The sequence below is a fragment of the Nesoenas mayeri genome (genome assembly GCF_963082525.1).
Source record: "Nesoenas mayeri genome assembly, chromosome: 5".
NCBI lineage: Eukaryota > Metazoa > Chordata > Aves > Columbiformes > Columbidae > Nesoenas > Nesoenas mayeri.
The window spans coordinates 6,908,812-6,922,553 of NC_137548.1; the positions used below are offsets into that span (position 1 = coordinate 6,908,812).

Consider the following 13,742-nt stretch of genomic DNA (forward strand, 5'->3'; position numbering starts at 1 on the left):
CGGTCTCATTTTTGGCGATTTTTTAACTATCAGCCCCGGCGCTGCTTGGCGTGATACCAGGGCAACCCGGCTCCGGCGAGCGCCCCGCCGCTGCCCGCTCCCCGGGGTGGCCGGTTCGGGGCCCGGTGCCGGCGGTCCCGCCCCGCACACAGCGCCACACGTGAGGCGCCGGCCCCCTCCCAGCTGAGCGCTCAGCTGACCCCGCCGGCCGAGGGGCTGGGCCGCGCCGCCGCTCCTCACTGGCGCAGCGCGGGGCCCGGGCCGGCCGCGCCCGCCCCCGCCTCCTCCTCCGCGCCCAGCCCCGCGCCGCCCACCGCCGCCGCTGCGCCCTTCGCCGCCCGCACCTCCCCGCAGCCTGCCCCGATGCTCTGAGCCCGCGCGGCCCCAGACCCGGCCCCTTCCCGGCCGCGCCGCCATCTCCCCGCGCCGGCCGTTGGAACCGCCCGCCTCGCATCCAGGGAGCCGGCGGGAGGAGTGAGCCAGCCCGCCACCATGGAGAGCCCCGGCGGCGTCACCGACAAGAAGAGGTACCGCCGGCCGACACCGCGCCCTCCCGAGCTGCCCGCCCGCGGCACGGGGGCTCGGCCCGCGCCGGCAGCGCGCTGCCCGCCCCCCCGCTCGCCGCCCGGCCTGGGGGCCGCCTCCCCACAGCGCCGGGGCTGCCGTCCCCCGGGCACCCCCCGCGCTTTGTTACCGCCGCCCTCTGCCTGTCCTCCGTGTCCCCGCTTCCCTCCCCGCGCTCCCCCAGCCCGCGGAGCGCTTCGCTCTTTCATTCCGCCTCCTCCTCCCCGCCGTCCACGTCGCCATTTTGTCGGTGGGGGGAGCGGGCGGGCGCTCCGCCGCTGGGGGCCTCCGTGTGGCGCGGCGCCTCTCTCTGCCGCGGCGGGAGCTGTCCCGCCGGTCCGGCGCGGCTCTCGGGTCCGCGGGTGGGAGCTCCCAGCGTGTTTTCCCCCCTTGGGGTCTGTGTGGGCCCCGCTCCCTCAGCTGGGGCGCCCGGGCGGCCTGCGCGCCGAAAGCGAGACAAGCGGGGCGGGCCGCGGGGTGTCCGTGAGGGGAGCCCGGCCCGGGGGGTGCGGTGCCGGGGTGAGCCCTGCGCGGCCGCGGGCGGGAGCGACCTGGGGGCTGCCTTTTGCTTCTGGAAATGAGCGGGTAGGAATTCATTGTGCGTTATTCCAGGCGGCCACCGAGCCTGTGGTATTCAGGGTTGGTTTTTTTTTTTTTGTGCTGAAAAGGGCAGTTTTGGAATCTGGAAATATTAAGCTTAAAAAAACGCAACCCAAACAAACACCAAACCTACGCGAGATGGGGTGCGGTGGGGGGGCGGCTGGACAATGTGAGTTAAGGAGTATGAATTCACTCAGGGATTGTTAGCTCAAATTAGGAGGGGGAAATAAAAGCCTTAAAAGCCTTTGTTACCCGGTGAAGTTAGGGAATTTGAGTATTTGGGTGACCAGATTTCTGCGTTTGTGCCCCACCAGCGCGCTTTGTGGAGGGATTAATTGCCGTAATCGCCATCTGCAGAAGACGCCGTTTGTTTATATTGATATCGATACCTTTTTCTTTTTTTCTCCTTTTTTTTTTTTTAAGATGGGTTTTCTCCGCTCTCGTATCAAAGGGTTATCTGAGTAGGTTAAACGCAATAAGTATTAAAGCTCGTAAGTCGTGTTGGAAAGGAGACTGGCCCGCTTTTAAAATGGATGGTGAGCTTTGTGCTGAGCTGGGAGCGCACAGTGCTGGGCTTGTGAACAGGGAGCCCTTCACCTCTAGGACAGTCTCACCTCGGGGATGATTTGGCGTTGCTATGGGGCAGGAGGTGAGGTGGGAGAGAAGCAGCTCTTAGTCTAATGAAATCCGTGCAGTGGGGGCACCTGAGGGTGGCACTGATTCCCTCACCTTTGTTTTTTCTCCTCAAAGCTAAGAGCTATTGAGAAGCCTGGGAGAAAATGTTGCAGCAGAAATGATTGTTCTGAGCTTTGCTCTGCTGCCTTAATTTAGTAGCAGGTCTAGAAAGGGGTTTTGAGACTTGAGTTGTTCTCTTGCCTTTTTTGTTTGTTTGTTTTAAATTTGTATTACCCTTTGTTATTTTTTACTTACCATTCTGTCTCACTTGAGTACTTTATTTTTTTGCAATTTCCTTATCCTGGATGTAATCTACTTTCTTCAGAATGTAAGAATCAGTATGCAAAGCTTATCCTTCCTTCCTAAAGGCAGGGCTTAAGAAAGAGAATCTGTTGTTTTTTTGTTTCCTGTAGACAGAGTTCAAACGTAGGAATGTTTCCTATAAAAACAGTGAGGAATATTCAGATTAATTCTGTTGCAGGGCACATTTTAATAGAAAACATAAAGCTGTATCTGGGGGCTGTCAATGTGCAGTTGAGTAAAGATGGCTAAGCAAAAAGGGAAGGATATGAACTCACCAGAGAACTTATTGAAAATCTCAAGTGTTTCTCAAGAGCCTGTGTTGTTTTAGAAAGGTTTAGGTTTGATGGTGTCCATGTTCAGAATAACTTTAAGGGAGAAGACTTTCCAGTCCTGTTCTTTGATGATAAAAGTTTGGCTGATTGTATAAATAGTGCACCTCAATTTTGGCATGTGTTAAGATCCTTTTATTCCTTGTCCCTCCCTGTGCTTGAATTTGGGTAATGCTTAGCTCTTGATAGTTAAAGTGAAGCTTGTTTTGCTTAATTATGTGCTGTGAGATGCAGAAATTATGGAATTGGACTGTGTATCTCAGTCTTACATGAGTGAAATTAAGTTGTAATAGTAACTGGAAGTGTGGATTTATTTACTGGTTAGTTGAATCCATTCTTTGAATTAGTCCTGAGCTGCTCCTACACATACAGGGGTCATGATTCTGTATGAAACCAAGTACCAGCAACATGATTAGGTGTGGAGTTATTTGGGTTTTACCTTTTCTTTGGTAGTTGTACCATTTTCATGTGCTCCTGGGTTTTCCCTCCTGTGGTACAAGGAACAAGTTTATCTCAGTATATCCAGTAGGTAAAGCACTATTTTTGGGAGCTTTGTCTGCTTATTGACTTAAACTGCATTCAAATTTAAGGCTTTTGTTGAGAAGTACGCTGATTTTTCTCCATATTGGTTTAACAGCAGATGGCTGATGCTGTGAAAACTTTACCTTGGCCTGTGGTGTGACACTTCACTATTAGCGGAGTTATTCTTGCACCATTTTAAGTAAATGAGCCATTTAGGGTTACTGGTTACTTTAGTAGTGGCTTGCAGCTGGCAGAAGCACTAAAAAAATGAATCTTGCATTGTTTTAAGACATTACTTGTAGCATAAAATATGTGTATTTTAATGGTATGGGTGCTAAAAAAAAAAAAGTGGAAAGATTTTTTAAAAAGTGATTTCTCGAGTTGTCAGTCTGAGTCTTAAGATGGTATAACTGGTGGAATTTAACATCCTGACTTGCATGCCTTGGAGAAAAACTGAACCTTTTCAGTTTTTCAGAGTTGGGGCTTGAAACTTAATATTTAGTGTCTAAGGGGGATGATCTGAAAGATCCGGGTTTTGCTCCTGGTTCTCAGCCACTGAGATCCAGCCTCAAAACCTGTTGAAGAAGCCCAGGTCCTGTGTGAGGTCTTTAGGACTGTATGTGCCATCGCTTTTTGTCTGTGAATTTCTTTCAACGCTGGTGGAACTGAGCCACCATTACTAGAGTTGAAAGTGAGTACAAAACCCTTTTGTATGTGCTCGAACTGTACTTCCCTGCATGTTGTAAGACGAGGAGAAATCTTTCAGTAAATCTCTGTAGAGTCTCCCCACAGGTGTGGGGAGGGCAGAGTGGTTTCTGGCTTACAGAAAAGTGGTTTTATTGCTTTCTGGATTTTTCTGGGTTGTTTGCTTTGCCATAGGGCTTACCTTCTGGTAGCGCCTGTGTTGTCTGTTCTTTGCTATTTCCTCAAACATGAACCAGTTTTGAATTCCTTCAGTAAAAGTGATCAGAAACTACGTGCCAGTGCCCACAAAAGGTGAAGGCAACAGCATTGTGCTACCAACCTTCCTCGTTGTTATCAAGGCCCTGAAAATAAGGGAAGAATAGCTGTGGAGGATTTGCCTACTGCAGATATTTTGCATAATTTTGCTCTGCTGGTGCTTTGGTTTCCTCTTATCGGTGAAGGGCTGAGTGTTTGGCAGTATGTTGATAGAAGCAGCAGGAGAGTTTTCTGGTTTACGTTTACCGTCATGTTTGCTTTGCCCTTTTAAAACAGTGTCTTTCTTCACTCTGCAGTCAGGGTCTCTTGGTTGGTGTGCTTGGAATGGCAGCAACTGGGCCATACTTAGTGGGGAGAGGTCTAGTGTAGACGTGATCAGATGTTCCAGGTTGTCAGGTGGTCTATAAGTTTTTCTTTCAAATACTTTCGAGCTTTTATAGCAACTGTGCCTTCTGAATGCTTCTCCTTTCTGAGGTCTCTGGAGGCACATCTTGGACCATTTTTGTGAGGAGGAAAATGAATGTAGCTTCACACAGTTTTCGGCAACTTAAATCTGGCAATTAAGTCAACTATTGGTTTAAAGGGGGAGGTGTGGATAATCCATTTTATTCCCTCTTTTAATTGCCAGCCCCCTTTTCTGGTTAGTTTCTCTTTTCTCAGAAATGTCCATCAAGGGCTTATTTAGGTTCATCTAAGGTCACACTAAAGTATGTCCTGTGTAAGCCTGGAGAAGCTGAGCAGCATGGTTGTGTGCTGTGTTTTTACTGCCACTAGAAGAGAGGCCAGAGAAGACCATCCTGCTATCACGTGTAAGGCTTCAATCAGCGATGCAACAGCAAGTATTGACGTATAGGCACTTGCTTTCCCCTCTGCACATCATGAAAGCAACATAGACCTTTGTTCTTCCCTGTCACTGAACTATAATGCACAAAGTTTATAAGACTGTTTCCAGGACTCTGATCGCTGATAGTGAAGGGAGGAAAGAAAGAAAAAAAATCCATAAATGTTAATAACACTAGCAAATGTCAGCAGTGTTGTGGTATAAGCCCAAACTCTTCTGAGGTTCCGAAGAGTGCACGTTTGCTTTGGTGGCTTCTGACCTGAAAGCCTTGAATACTCTTGCTGAGCCTATGTAACACAAAGGATTCTTGTCTGTATTCATGCTGTTCAACAGTAGTATTGCACCAATTTATGTTAGAAGGCTGGATTTCAATGACAGAAACTGCTGAGTTTTTGAGATTTTTTGGGCTTTTTTTGTACTGCAAGAAGAGAATTTGGCAGTATTTCTCCACTTATTCTTGAAAAGCTTGGTGTTACAATATGCCAACAGAATAATTCTTGAGCGATTGTAGAGTACACATTGTTAAGTAAACCTGGGGGGAAGTCCCATGGTGGTTTATGAGAGAATCTAGATTTTCCTGATGATACTGCTCTTTCAAGGAGATGCAAATACTGATCCGATTACAATATGTGTTCTTTAAGAAAACAAACAGCTTCAAAACAAAAACAAATCTCAAAAGAACCCTAGCAAGGAGGTGCAGTAACCCATTTCTAGCAAGGTGATGTCCAAAAGGAAGGAATGTTCCAGATTACAAGTCATCAGCTCAAATGCTGCTTTTATCTTCACATACACAGTTATACAGGCAGGTGTTTACATGTCTCAAAAAAACCACCTTGGTAATGCATGTAAAGAACTTGGACCTTAATCATCTTTTCATGTTGTAACAGCCCTTTCTCTTTTGAATTCGAGAAAGTTTGAGCGTTTTCATCCTCTCTTGAGAAACCTCCTTTGTATTAGAGCAAGTAGAAGAGTATGCAGGAGAATCTGAGTTTTCCACTGAGAACTGCCCCAAAATGGGAGACGCTTGGGGGTTTTATGACACTGGGAACTACAAAAATGACCCAGGAGGGAAGGTGAGCCTTTTTACTTTAGCTAATGACTGAAAATTCAGGAAGATACAGGTTTCCAAATTACCATTGGATATGATGGCTGCTGAGGTCTTCCTCTGTTGAGATTTCTGTTTAACTCAGAATAGAAGTCTCTGAAAATTAAGTTCCTAAATTATTAGAAACATGAAATCAGGTGAATACCTGCCAGCATATATATATATATATATTTTAAATACAGTTTATGTAGGTGACGAACACTTCAGGGTTCTTTGATGTGGAGCCATAGCCTCAGTTGATGTAAATTAGCACAGGTTCATTGAAGCTGCGCCTGTTCATACCAGCCTGGGGGTTTGGTCTGGGGTCTCAGAGTAATTGCATCAATAAAGAGGAGCTTCATCATATGCATAATCTGTCATTTCTTTCTGCTGAAGCCCGATAATAGTGGGACTTGTACAAAAATGTAGCCTTTTAAAACGCTGATATATTTTAGTGGCAAGACATTCGAAATGGCTCTGCTGGCCCTGAAGAACTGGTGCTTCAAGAAGATCCATTAGCAGTTCCTTAAAGATATTCAATACATAATAAACTTTGTGTGTGTTAGGAGAGACACTGTGCAGCTTCTGTTTAATTTGGTGTGGTGTGAATGAATGCTTGTTAAGCATTTCAAGGAAAAATGTTACAGCATTGAGGAAACTGAATCGGCAACACTGAACTGTGGTATCATATTTACAACAGTGAAAGGTTTTACCAAGTAACTTACTTAATATCCTTTTCAACTCAATTTGTAATAATTCTTGGAAGTGTTACCTGGAAAAGATGACAGATTTTGTTTACCAGAATGAGTCGTTTCACTGTCGTCAATCCTAAACCAAAACCAGATTGGTGTTACTTTGTGAAAATTCCTGCATTTCAAGAAGCAAAAGAATTTTATGGTAGTGCTCTCATTTTTGTGAAGTTATTTCATGCTGCTCAGAAGTGAGAATAATAAATGTTACACTAGAGAGTACTAGAGGTTTCCTTCATGTTTGCCTCGCGCTCACACCCATTGCAAGAGATGGGAATATGCTCCAAGGAACGGAAAACTTAAAGTAATACACATGAAATATAAAAACTGCATCCTCTACTAGCTAAGCTAAAGAAATGAGCATATTTTTGTGATTTAACTGGTGGTGGGAGTCTTCAGTGCTCAGTCCTTTAGAAAGGACTTTGTCCTTGCATCCTGTTGAATCTACTGGATGTTGAGCTGACATTGGTGAAGGCTTTTTGTCTATTATAGGCATTTTTCTTGGCTCCAGTCGGGGACTGTGAGGTGAAGGGATGAGAACTTGAATGGCAGCAGTGAGGGAAAATGCCCCGTCTCCAGTCTGGAAAACCTGAATGCAATGATATAAAATAAATGGTGTATTTTAAAGCCATGATTTAGACTAAAATTAGTTACATTATGAAGAGTCTGCATCTGTTTGAAGATAGACCAGTTAATAGCTAAAATGTTAATTGAGAGACTGACTTTTTGGCGTCTTTTTGTGAGCCTGGTAGAAGCAAAAGCAGGAGGGCTGAAGGGCAGGGAGCACTTAGTGGCTAGTTCTGTCAAACCCATGTCCAGATATCTCTTGAATAGCTGTGTTTTTTCAGTAATAATAAACACATTTTAACTATCATGTCTCTTTCATCCTGAAGGGCACAGCACAGCTAATTAAAAGGAAAAAAAAAAAAAATAGCTGTATTCTAGGAAAAATCCAAATAACCAATTTGAAAAAAAAATAAATACAGTTTTTGTTACAACCAACCGCTGTATGCCATGGGGTTATTTTAAACCAGTAAATTACTATGTAAAGGTAAAATATCAGTGGGTTGCGTTGTAGTGAGACGCAGCAAGATCACTTCACTGTGTTCTGAATTAGAAATACTAATTTTGGAAGCTTTTACCTTCTTACTCACACTTTCTAAACGGGGAGGTGGCTGGGGTTTCAGGTAAGCTCAAGGCCGAATCCAGGTGATAGATAATCTTGGTGGTGTGGTCCTGTGCTGGTTTCAGGAGTTTCAGGCTTGGCTGCCGGGTCTTTACACGCCATAATTTGCTTGTTTGTAAAATACCTGTTTATATAGACTTCATGGTCTTGAAAGTAAGACTTTGTAAGTTAAGGCACAGCCCAGCACGGGGGCTCTTCTCACTACTTCTCCCCACTATCATTTTGCAAACAGCAACGGGTTTTGGTTTTTTGCTCCGAATGTTTGCGCTGCTGTAGGTGATTCAGTCTGAACTGCTTGTTTGCTCTCTTAATCTGTGAGGGGTTTTTTTCAGTTAGGGGTTATTTTTGTTGTTGATCAAGTTTCAGTAAATGTCAGTAACTACTCTCACGTGAAGAAAATAGTTTTAAATTGCTTTATCAGAAGGTAAATGTACAAAGGAATGAATTTTCATGGTTTACATACAGAGGTATTTTCTTTGTGCTTGTTTATTATGCTAGTTTCTCCAGTTAAATCCCTCTTTAAATCTTCGTTACTGTAAGGAATTTCTGATTTCTTTTCCTGCGTTGAATTACTGGGCTGTAAAGTTCATTAATTCATAATGAGCAAGACTTTCTTCTAGCAGATCACATGCTTGTGATTACACATGAGATTCTTGTGTGTAGGTTTTTTGTTTGGTTGGGTTTTTCCTCACAAAATCTTTCTACACAGACTGTAAAATAAGGATAATCGGTAAATAAAATTGGCCATAATGGCAAAAGCAATATTACTTAAAAGGAAAATCATGTCAAAGGAAGAAGAGGGAAAGCTGTAGCCCAGAGCTCATTGTGAATTAGTAGCTAAGTTAGATTGCACTAATTCTGTCATGCAATGATAGGAGGAAGATGCACCCCCTTCATGGATTTGGAAAAAGTAAAATTTGTGGAGAATTTGCAGATAACTGCAGTTCCCAGAAGGCCTGCCCGCTGAACTGAGAATTGAGGCTTTGCAGTAAGTGTTTGAGTGCAGTCTGAAGCGCTTTTTGCCTTCCATCAGGACCGCCTGGTCACCTCCAATGCGTAGCCTGGGAAGCGGGCACATGAGGTGAAGCTGCTCCTCTGGCCCCTTTCCTCCTCACCATATTGCCTGCCTTTTCGGGTGTTTAAACAGCAAAGATTGGGGCTCCCTCGCAAGACCATCTGTAATGCACCCAGGTGCCCCTGCCCTTCGCTCACAACCTGCTTTATCGTTTGCCTGCTGAGGGATGAACAGCCTGAGCTGCTGCGTCTCGGCTGCTGCTCAGATGAGATCAGTACGTTACTGCTGGGCTGGGAGGCGAGAGGGAATGGGGATTTTGGGGCTGTCTGCAGCACTGGGTGATGTCTTGTGCTGATCTGTCCCAGGGCTTCGTAGCGTTAACACCGTGGCTCTGTGACTCCCAGCTGAAGTTGATCAACTCAAATTAAAAAGTATTTTTGAAGACATAAGCGAACTAATTGGCATATTCTCTGTCTATGCCAGGTGGACAACGAGGAGATTCTGATTTTGCAGTGTTTCTTTTTTTTAAGAATACTTGCATCATTAACTCACTATATATTTAAATAACTGGATTATAATTATAAACTCATTTTTTGTATAAAGTAGTCTTTAGGGAGTTGAGCTATACTGTTTTAGTTTCTCTGTGGTAAGGGCTGGGCTTGCCTGGGACTTCTTTCCATGGAAGAATAATTTAGTAAGTATTGCGGCTAGCAGCTCTGGATAAAATAAAGATCTAACGAGCAGTGGAGAAAATTGACTCGCTGCCTATTCAGCACAGTAGAGCTGTTGTAATATGCTCTTTGGCATCTGCATCTTTTAAGTGAGTTTGTGTCTAGTTGGTGATTTACTGGCTGGGATGTGCTGTTGTGTCGTAGGCGAGAGCGGTCGGCACAGACCTGCCCAGGGTTGAGCTCTTGAGATGGTCTCCATGAACACAACGGGTTGCACTGGTGTAGCGATACCTGCCTTGGGCTGTTCTGCTGGGCTACGGCTGCAAAGCGTAGGAAGGGATTGCGTCTCTGTCCTGTCCAGCTGTGCTGGCAGAGGCAGCTGGTTTAGCTGTGCAGGAAGAGATGACCAAGTTTTGTACCAGCTGCAAGAATTAATTCAAACTTAAAAGCTAAATATGAGGCCACTTGCAGGTCTGCTTTTCAAGTTTTAGTACCATCATGATGACATATACTGCTAATGTATTATTTTGTTGTAACAGATGGATCTTGTCCTTTTGGTTTTGTGTATTGAAGAAAATTTGAAGCTGTGTTTTAGCAGATACAGTCTGTGTGACTCCATTTCCAAGCCAGGTATTTCCAGTACTAGTTTTACAGTCTCGAGAGAGGTTATATCTAACATGGAGGTATTGTGTATGCAGTCTTGTACTGGCAAATGATGGGAACTGGTGTCCAAGATAAACTATTTAAAGTTCAATAATGAGATGTTATCAGATTTGAGGCTCGGTATTCATTTGGATAGTATTGCTTACACATGGTGCGCTTCTGTGAAACTGTTTAAGAACAGATACTGTGATAAATACAAAGCAAATTGATTGTAGGAAACAATTATGAAGAAAAAAATGTGAATTGCTATAAGAAGATGCTTATTTTCTTAAAATTTGCTCAAAACCTGGATCAAGAAAGATGAGCCTCGATTAGTGAATACATGCACAATAGTTATTTTTCATGGGAATTGAAAACATGTCAAGGGAGAAATCTACCTGATTAGAGAAACAGTAAGTTAGAATGCGAGTAAGGCTAGAAAATAGATAACAGCAGTAAAGCAACATACAGGAGAAAACCCACCCTGATTACTTGTGTTAATATAATACTGTGTACACATTGTAAAATTTTCCTCGACACTGGGTGGTGATTTAATAAACAAAGACACGAAGTTGAAATGCCACATATCTTAAGATCTGTCCATTGACCATTTTTAATCTAGTTAGTAATTTTTAATTGAAATGTATCAGTTACAGATGGCATTTTCCGGGGTTCTTTTTGGTCTTGTTTTTGCTTATTTACTACCAGTAACTAAGTCGGGTTTACATGTGACCACTGGTCAGTGTTACACTTGAGGAGATGAAAACCGTGGGCTGAATGTTGGATGGAGAATCACTTGTAGAAATGTTCTGTGGCGAACGGAGGGGTCTCTGGGGCGGCAGGGGGAACAATTCCTTGTCTGGGAGACGTTCTGACCCATAATGACAGGAATTGCACTTTCCAGTACAGAGGCCATGTTAACATCTGTAACTGGTGCACATGGGACTGCTGGTGGGGTGTTCTGCTCTGAAGGGCTGTTGGGCCAATATTTGCTGTAAAACTTTGCTTATATTTACCTTGCAATATTTTAAAGGCCTTTTTGCTTTGAGGCAGTGAGTGAGAGCCTGGGTAATATCCTCCAGCTGAGCTCTTGGTTCAGCTGCAGTGAATCCTGGTTGTAAAATGTCTCTTTTCTCTGGGTTTCTAGCTCAGATGCCTTTTGGAACTCAGATGTTTATTGAGCTATTGCATGTGAACCTCTTTTAGATATAAAATGTGCTAGGTGTTGGGCTTAAAACTCATTTAAGCACTGCTTTCTGTGAGCTGCGGTGTGTAACCTCCTTTGGATTGCTCTTTGCTTCTATATTCCGGTGGCAGAAATACAAAATGGAAATGAATGTCTGGGACTGAAGTTGTTCAGGAAACACCAGACCTGAAAACACATGCAATTTCCCGTCCTGCACCGGCATTTCTGATATTTTCATTGCACATATAATCCCCTCTTCAGCTGAGATATTCTTTGGGGTCTTCAGGTGTTTTTCTTTCATGCGAGACTGAGAGCAGAAGGTTGCAATACAGCAATGGAGCTCAGGTTCCTCTTGTCTCTGCAGAATAGGTATTTCTGTTGTGAAGACCATGACTTTTACACATGGGAACTTCTGAAAATCACTCTTAAATTATATGGCTTATTTAAACTGATTTTGTGCCAGTTGCCATTTCAGTGTTTAAAGTTCTCTTCCTTGAGCTCAGATGTTTTTTTTTTCCCTATCCTGTTTCCCTGAAAATAAGACCTACCCCGAAAATAAGCCCTAGCATGATTTTTCAGGAATTTTAAGGATGCTCAAAATATAAGCCCTACTCCAAAAATAAGCCCTAGTTACAGTTAATTAAAAAAAAAAGCCAATGTAAAGGTACGTGTAAAAAGTTAAGCCGCTTTTGGAGAAAAAAATTGTATAAGACCCTATCTTACTTTGGGGAACCAGGGTAGTTGAGAGCTCACTTAAGAAATACATTTTCTTTATAGGAGTTGAACATCCTTTAATTGACTACAAAGAAATTTGTGGGCACACAGTGATTGTGTCCTTTTCCATTTACTGTGTGCACCTGAAGTAACAAAGCTTAGACTAATTGCAACAGCAAAGGATTTTTTGCTTTTCCTTTTTTTTTTTTTTTATTATTTGGTGACATCCCTTGTTGAGGCAACTCTGACTTCATAATTAAACCTCATTTGTGAAAGACGTTTTCCCTATTAATTTGATCTATTAAAGAAACACTCTTTGAAGCTGGTAGTTAATCTTCCTATTTAAATGACTGGGTTTTACTCAGATGGGTTACAGCTTAGTTTTAAACAGCTCCTAAAAATAGCAAACTGTTGTGCTGTACAGTTTAAATATCTATCTATAGTAGGAACCTCTCTAGAAAGGAAACTCGTAGTAAGAGGCAGAGGAGACTTTGCCGCTGGTACTGTTGGTACCACTGTTGCACTTGAGTTTTGCCCATCACAAAGCCAGGCAGCACTTGCTTCTCTTACTCCAGGATTAATTTTTAACAGAAGCTCTATGAGCTTGATTTGAGCAGCATTTCAGTGGGTAATTAATAATTCAGTGGTTGTGAGAAGGTTTGGCTGTGTTGAAGTCTGCTGCTAAGCATGCTAAAACCAGGCAAAAATCTAGAAAGTGGCTGGAATATTTTCATGAACATTAAAAGCTTTCAGAAAGGAAATACAGGGGAGAGGGCTGAAATCGCAACTTGTGTGGTTAGCGTCTGTTTTAATGTCTTGCTTGAAGACTTGAAGGGCACAGCATTATTGCCAAAGCTTGGGGTTTTTAACTGGAGTGTCTGTAGTTGAAAAGGAATCTGTGACAAAACTGCAGGCATCTGGGCAGATGGAAACCAATTACTTCCAGTAATCCCCCCCTTGAGTTTCTGCAAGAGCAAATTTCTGCAAGTGAAGGGATCTTGAATGGGTAGCTAACAAAGAAAAATCAAAGGTATAAAGGTGAATATGTCTAAGGCAACGTAATTCCTTGGTTTACCTTTGCCATTGAAATCTGTGGTCCAAGGGAGACAAAGGGAATCCAGATGGTTTTCCACCTTCACCCTTAGTTTTCCACCAAGAGAAAAGGTACTTGAGGCCTGTCTTCAGCAAGAAATGTTTAATCAATCAGATTATATAGCTAAAGGTTGTTGTTAAAGGTCTGACTTGTCGTAATGGCTATTTTGGATATACCTGGATGTCAGGAGCCCCACACTTCCTACACCAAGTTATCCATGGCTAGATCAGGAACATCTGTTGTCACAGGGAAATTATCAGATATTTTAGGCTACCCTTGTAAGGAACACGAGCTTATATTCACAGAAACCAATAGAACTATTGCATGCGCAGAAATTTTTACTACTATAATACCCATACGTTAGTTTTCAGAATATCTCTGTTATTATTATGTTGATTTATTAATGTTTCTCATTACATATAAGTAGTATTTCTGTCATCTAGTAGCCTGATTTTGCCACCAAAGGAGAAAACGTAATCCTATTCTTAGCTGTTATAAAATGATTCTGATAATCAAGCTTCTAGTGCTTCCTTCTGTGGGCAGTGGCAGGAGGGTGGGAAGGGGATGGATGGGGATGCTGCAGTTTCATTAAGTTGGAGAAATTGAAG

The 13,742-nt window shown here is 43.4% G+C and overlaps 1 protein-coding gene across 1 annotated transcript in view; it reads left to right on the forward strand.

Moving 5' to 3' along the window:
- The first annotated feature begins 456 nt into the window (after positions 1-456).
- Positions 457-13,742, forward strand: part of HIF1A (hypoxia inducible factor 1 subunit alpha) — a 29,449-nt gene continuing 16,163 nt past the window's right edge. Inside the window, exon 1 of the mRNA XM_080345422.1 lies at positions 457-527. Coding sequence (XP_080201548.1) covers positions 493-527 — 35 coding nt within the window. The 5' untranslated portion in view covers positions 457-492. The remainder of the gene's footprint in view (positions 528-13,742) is intronic.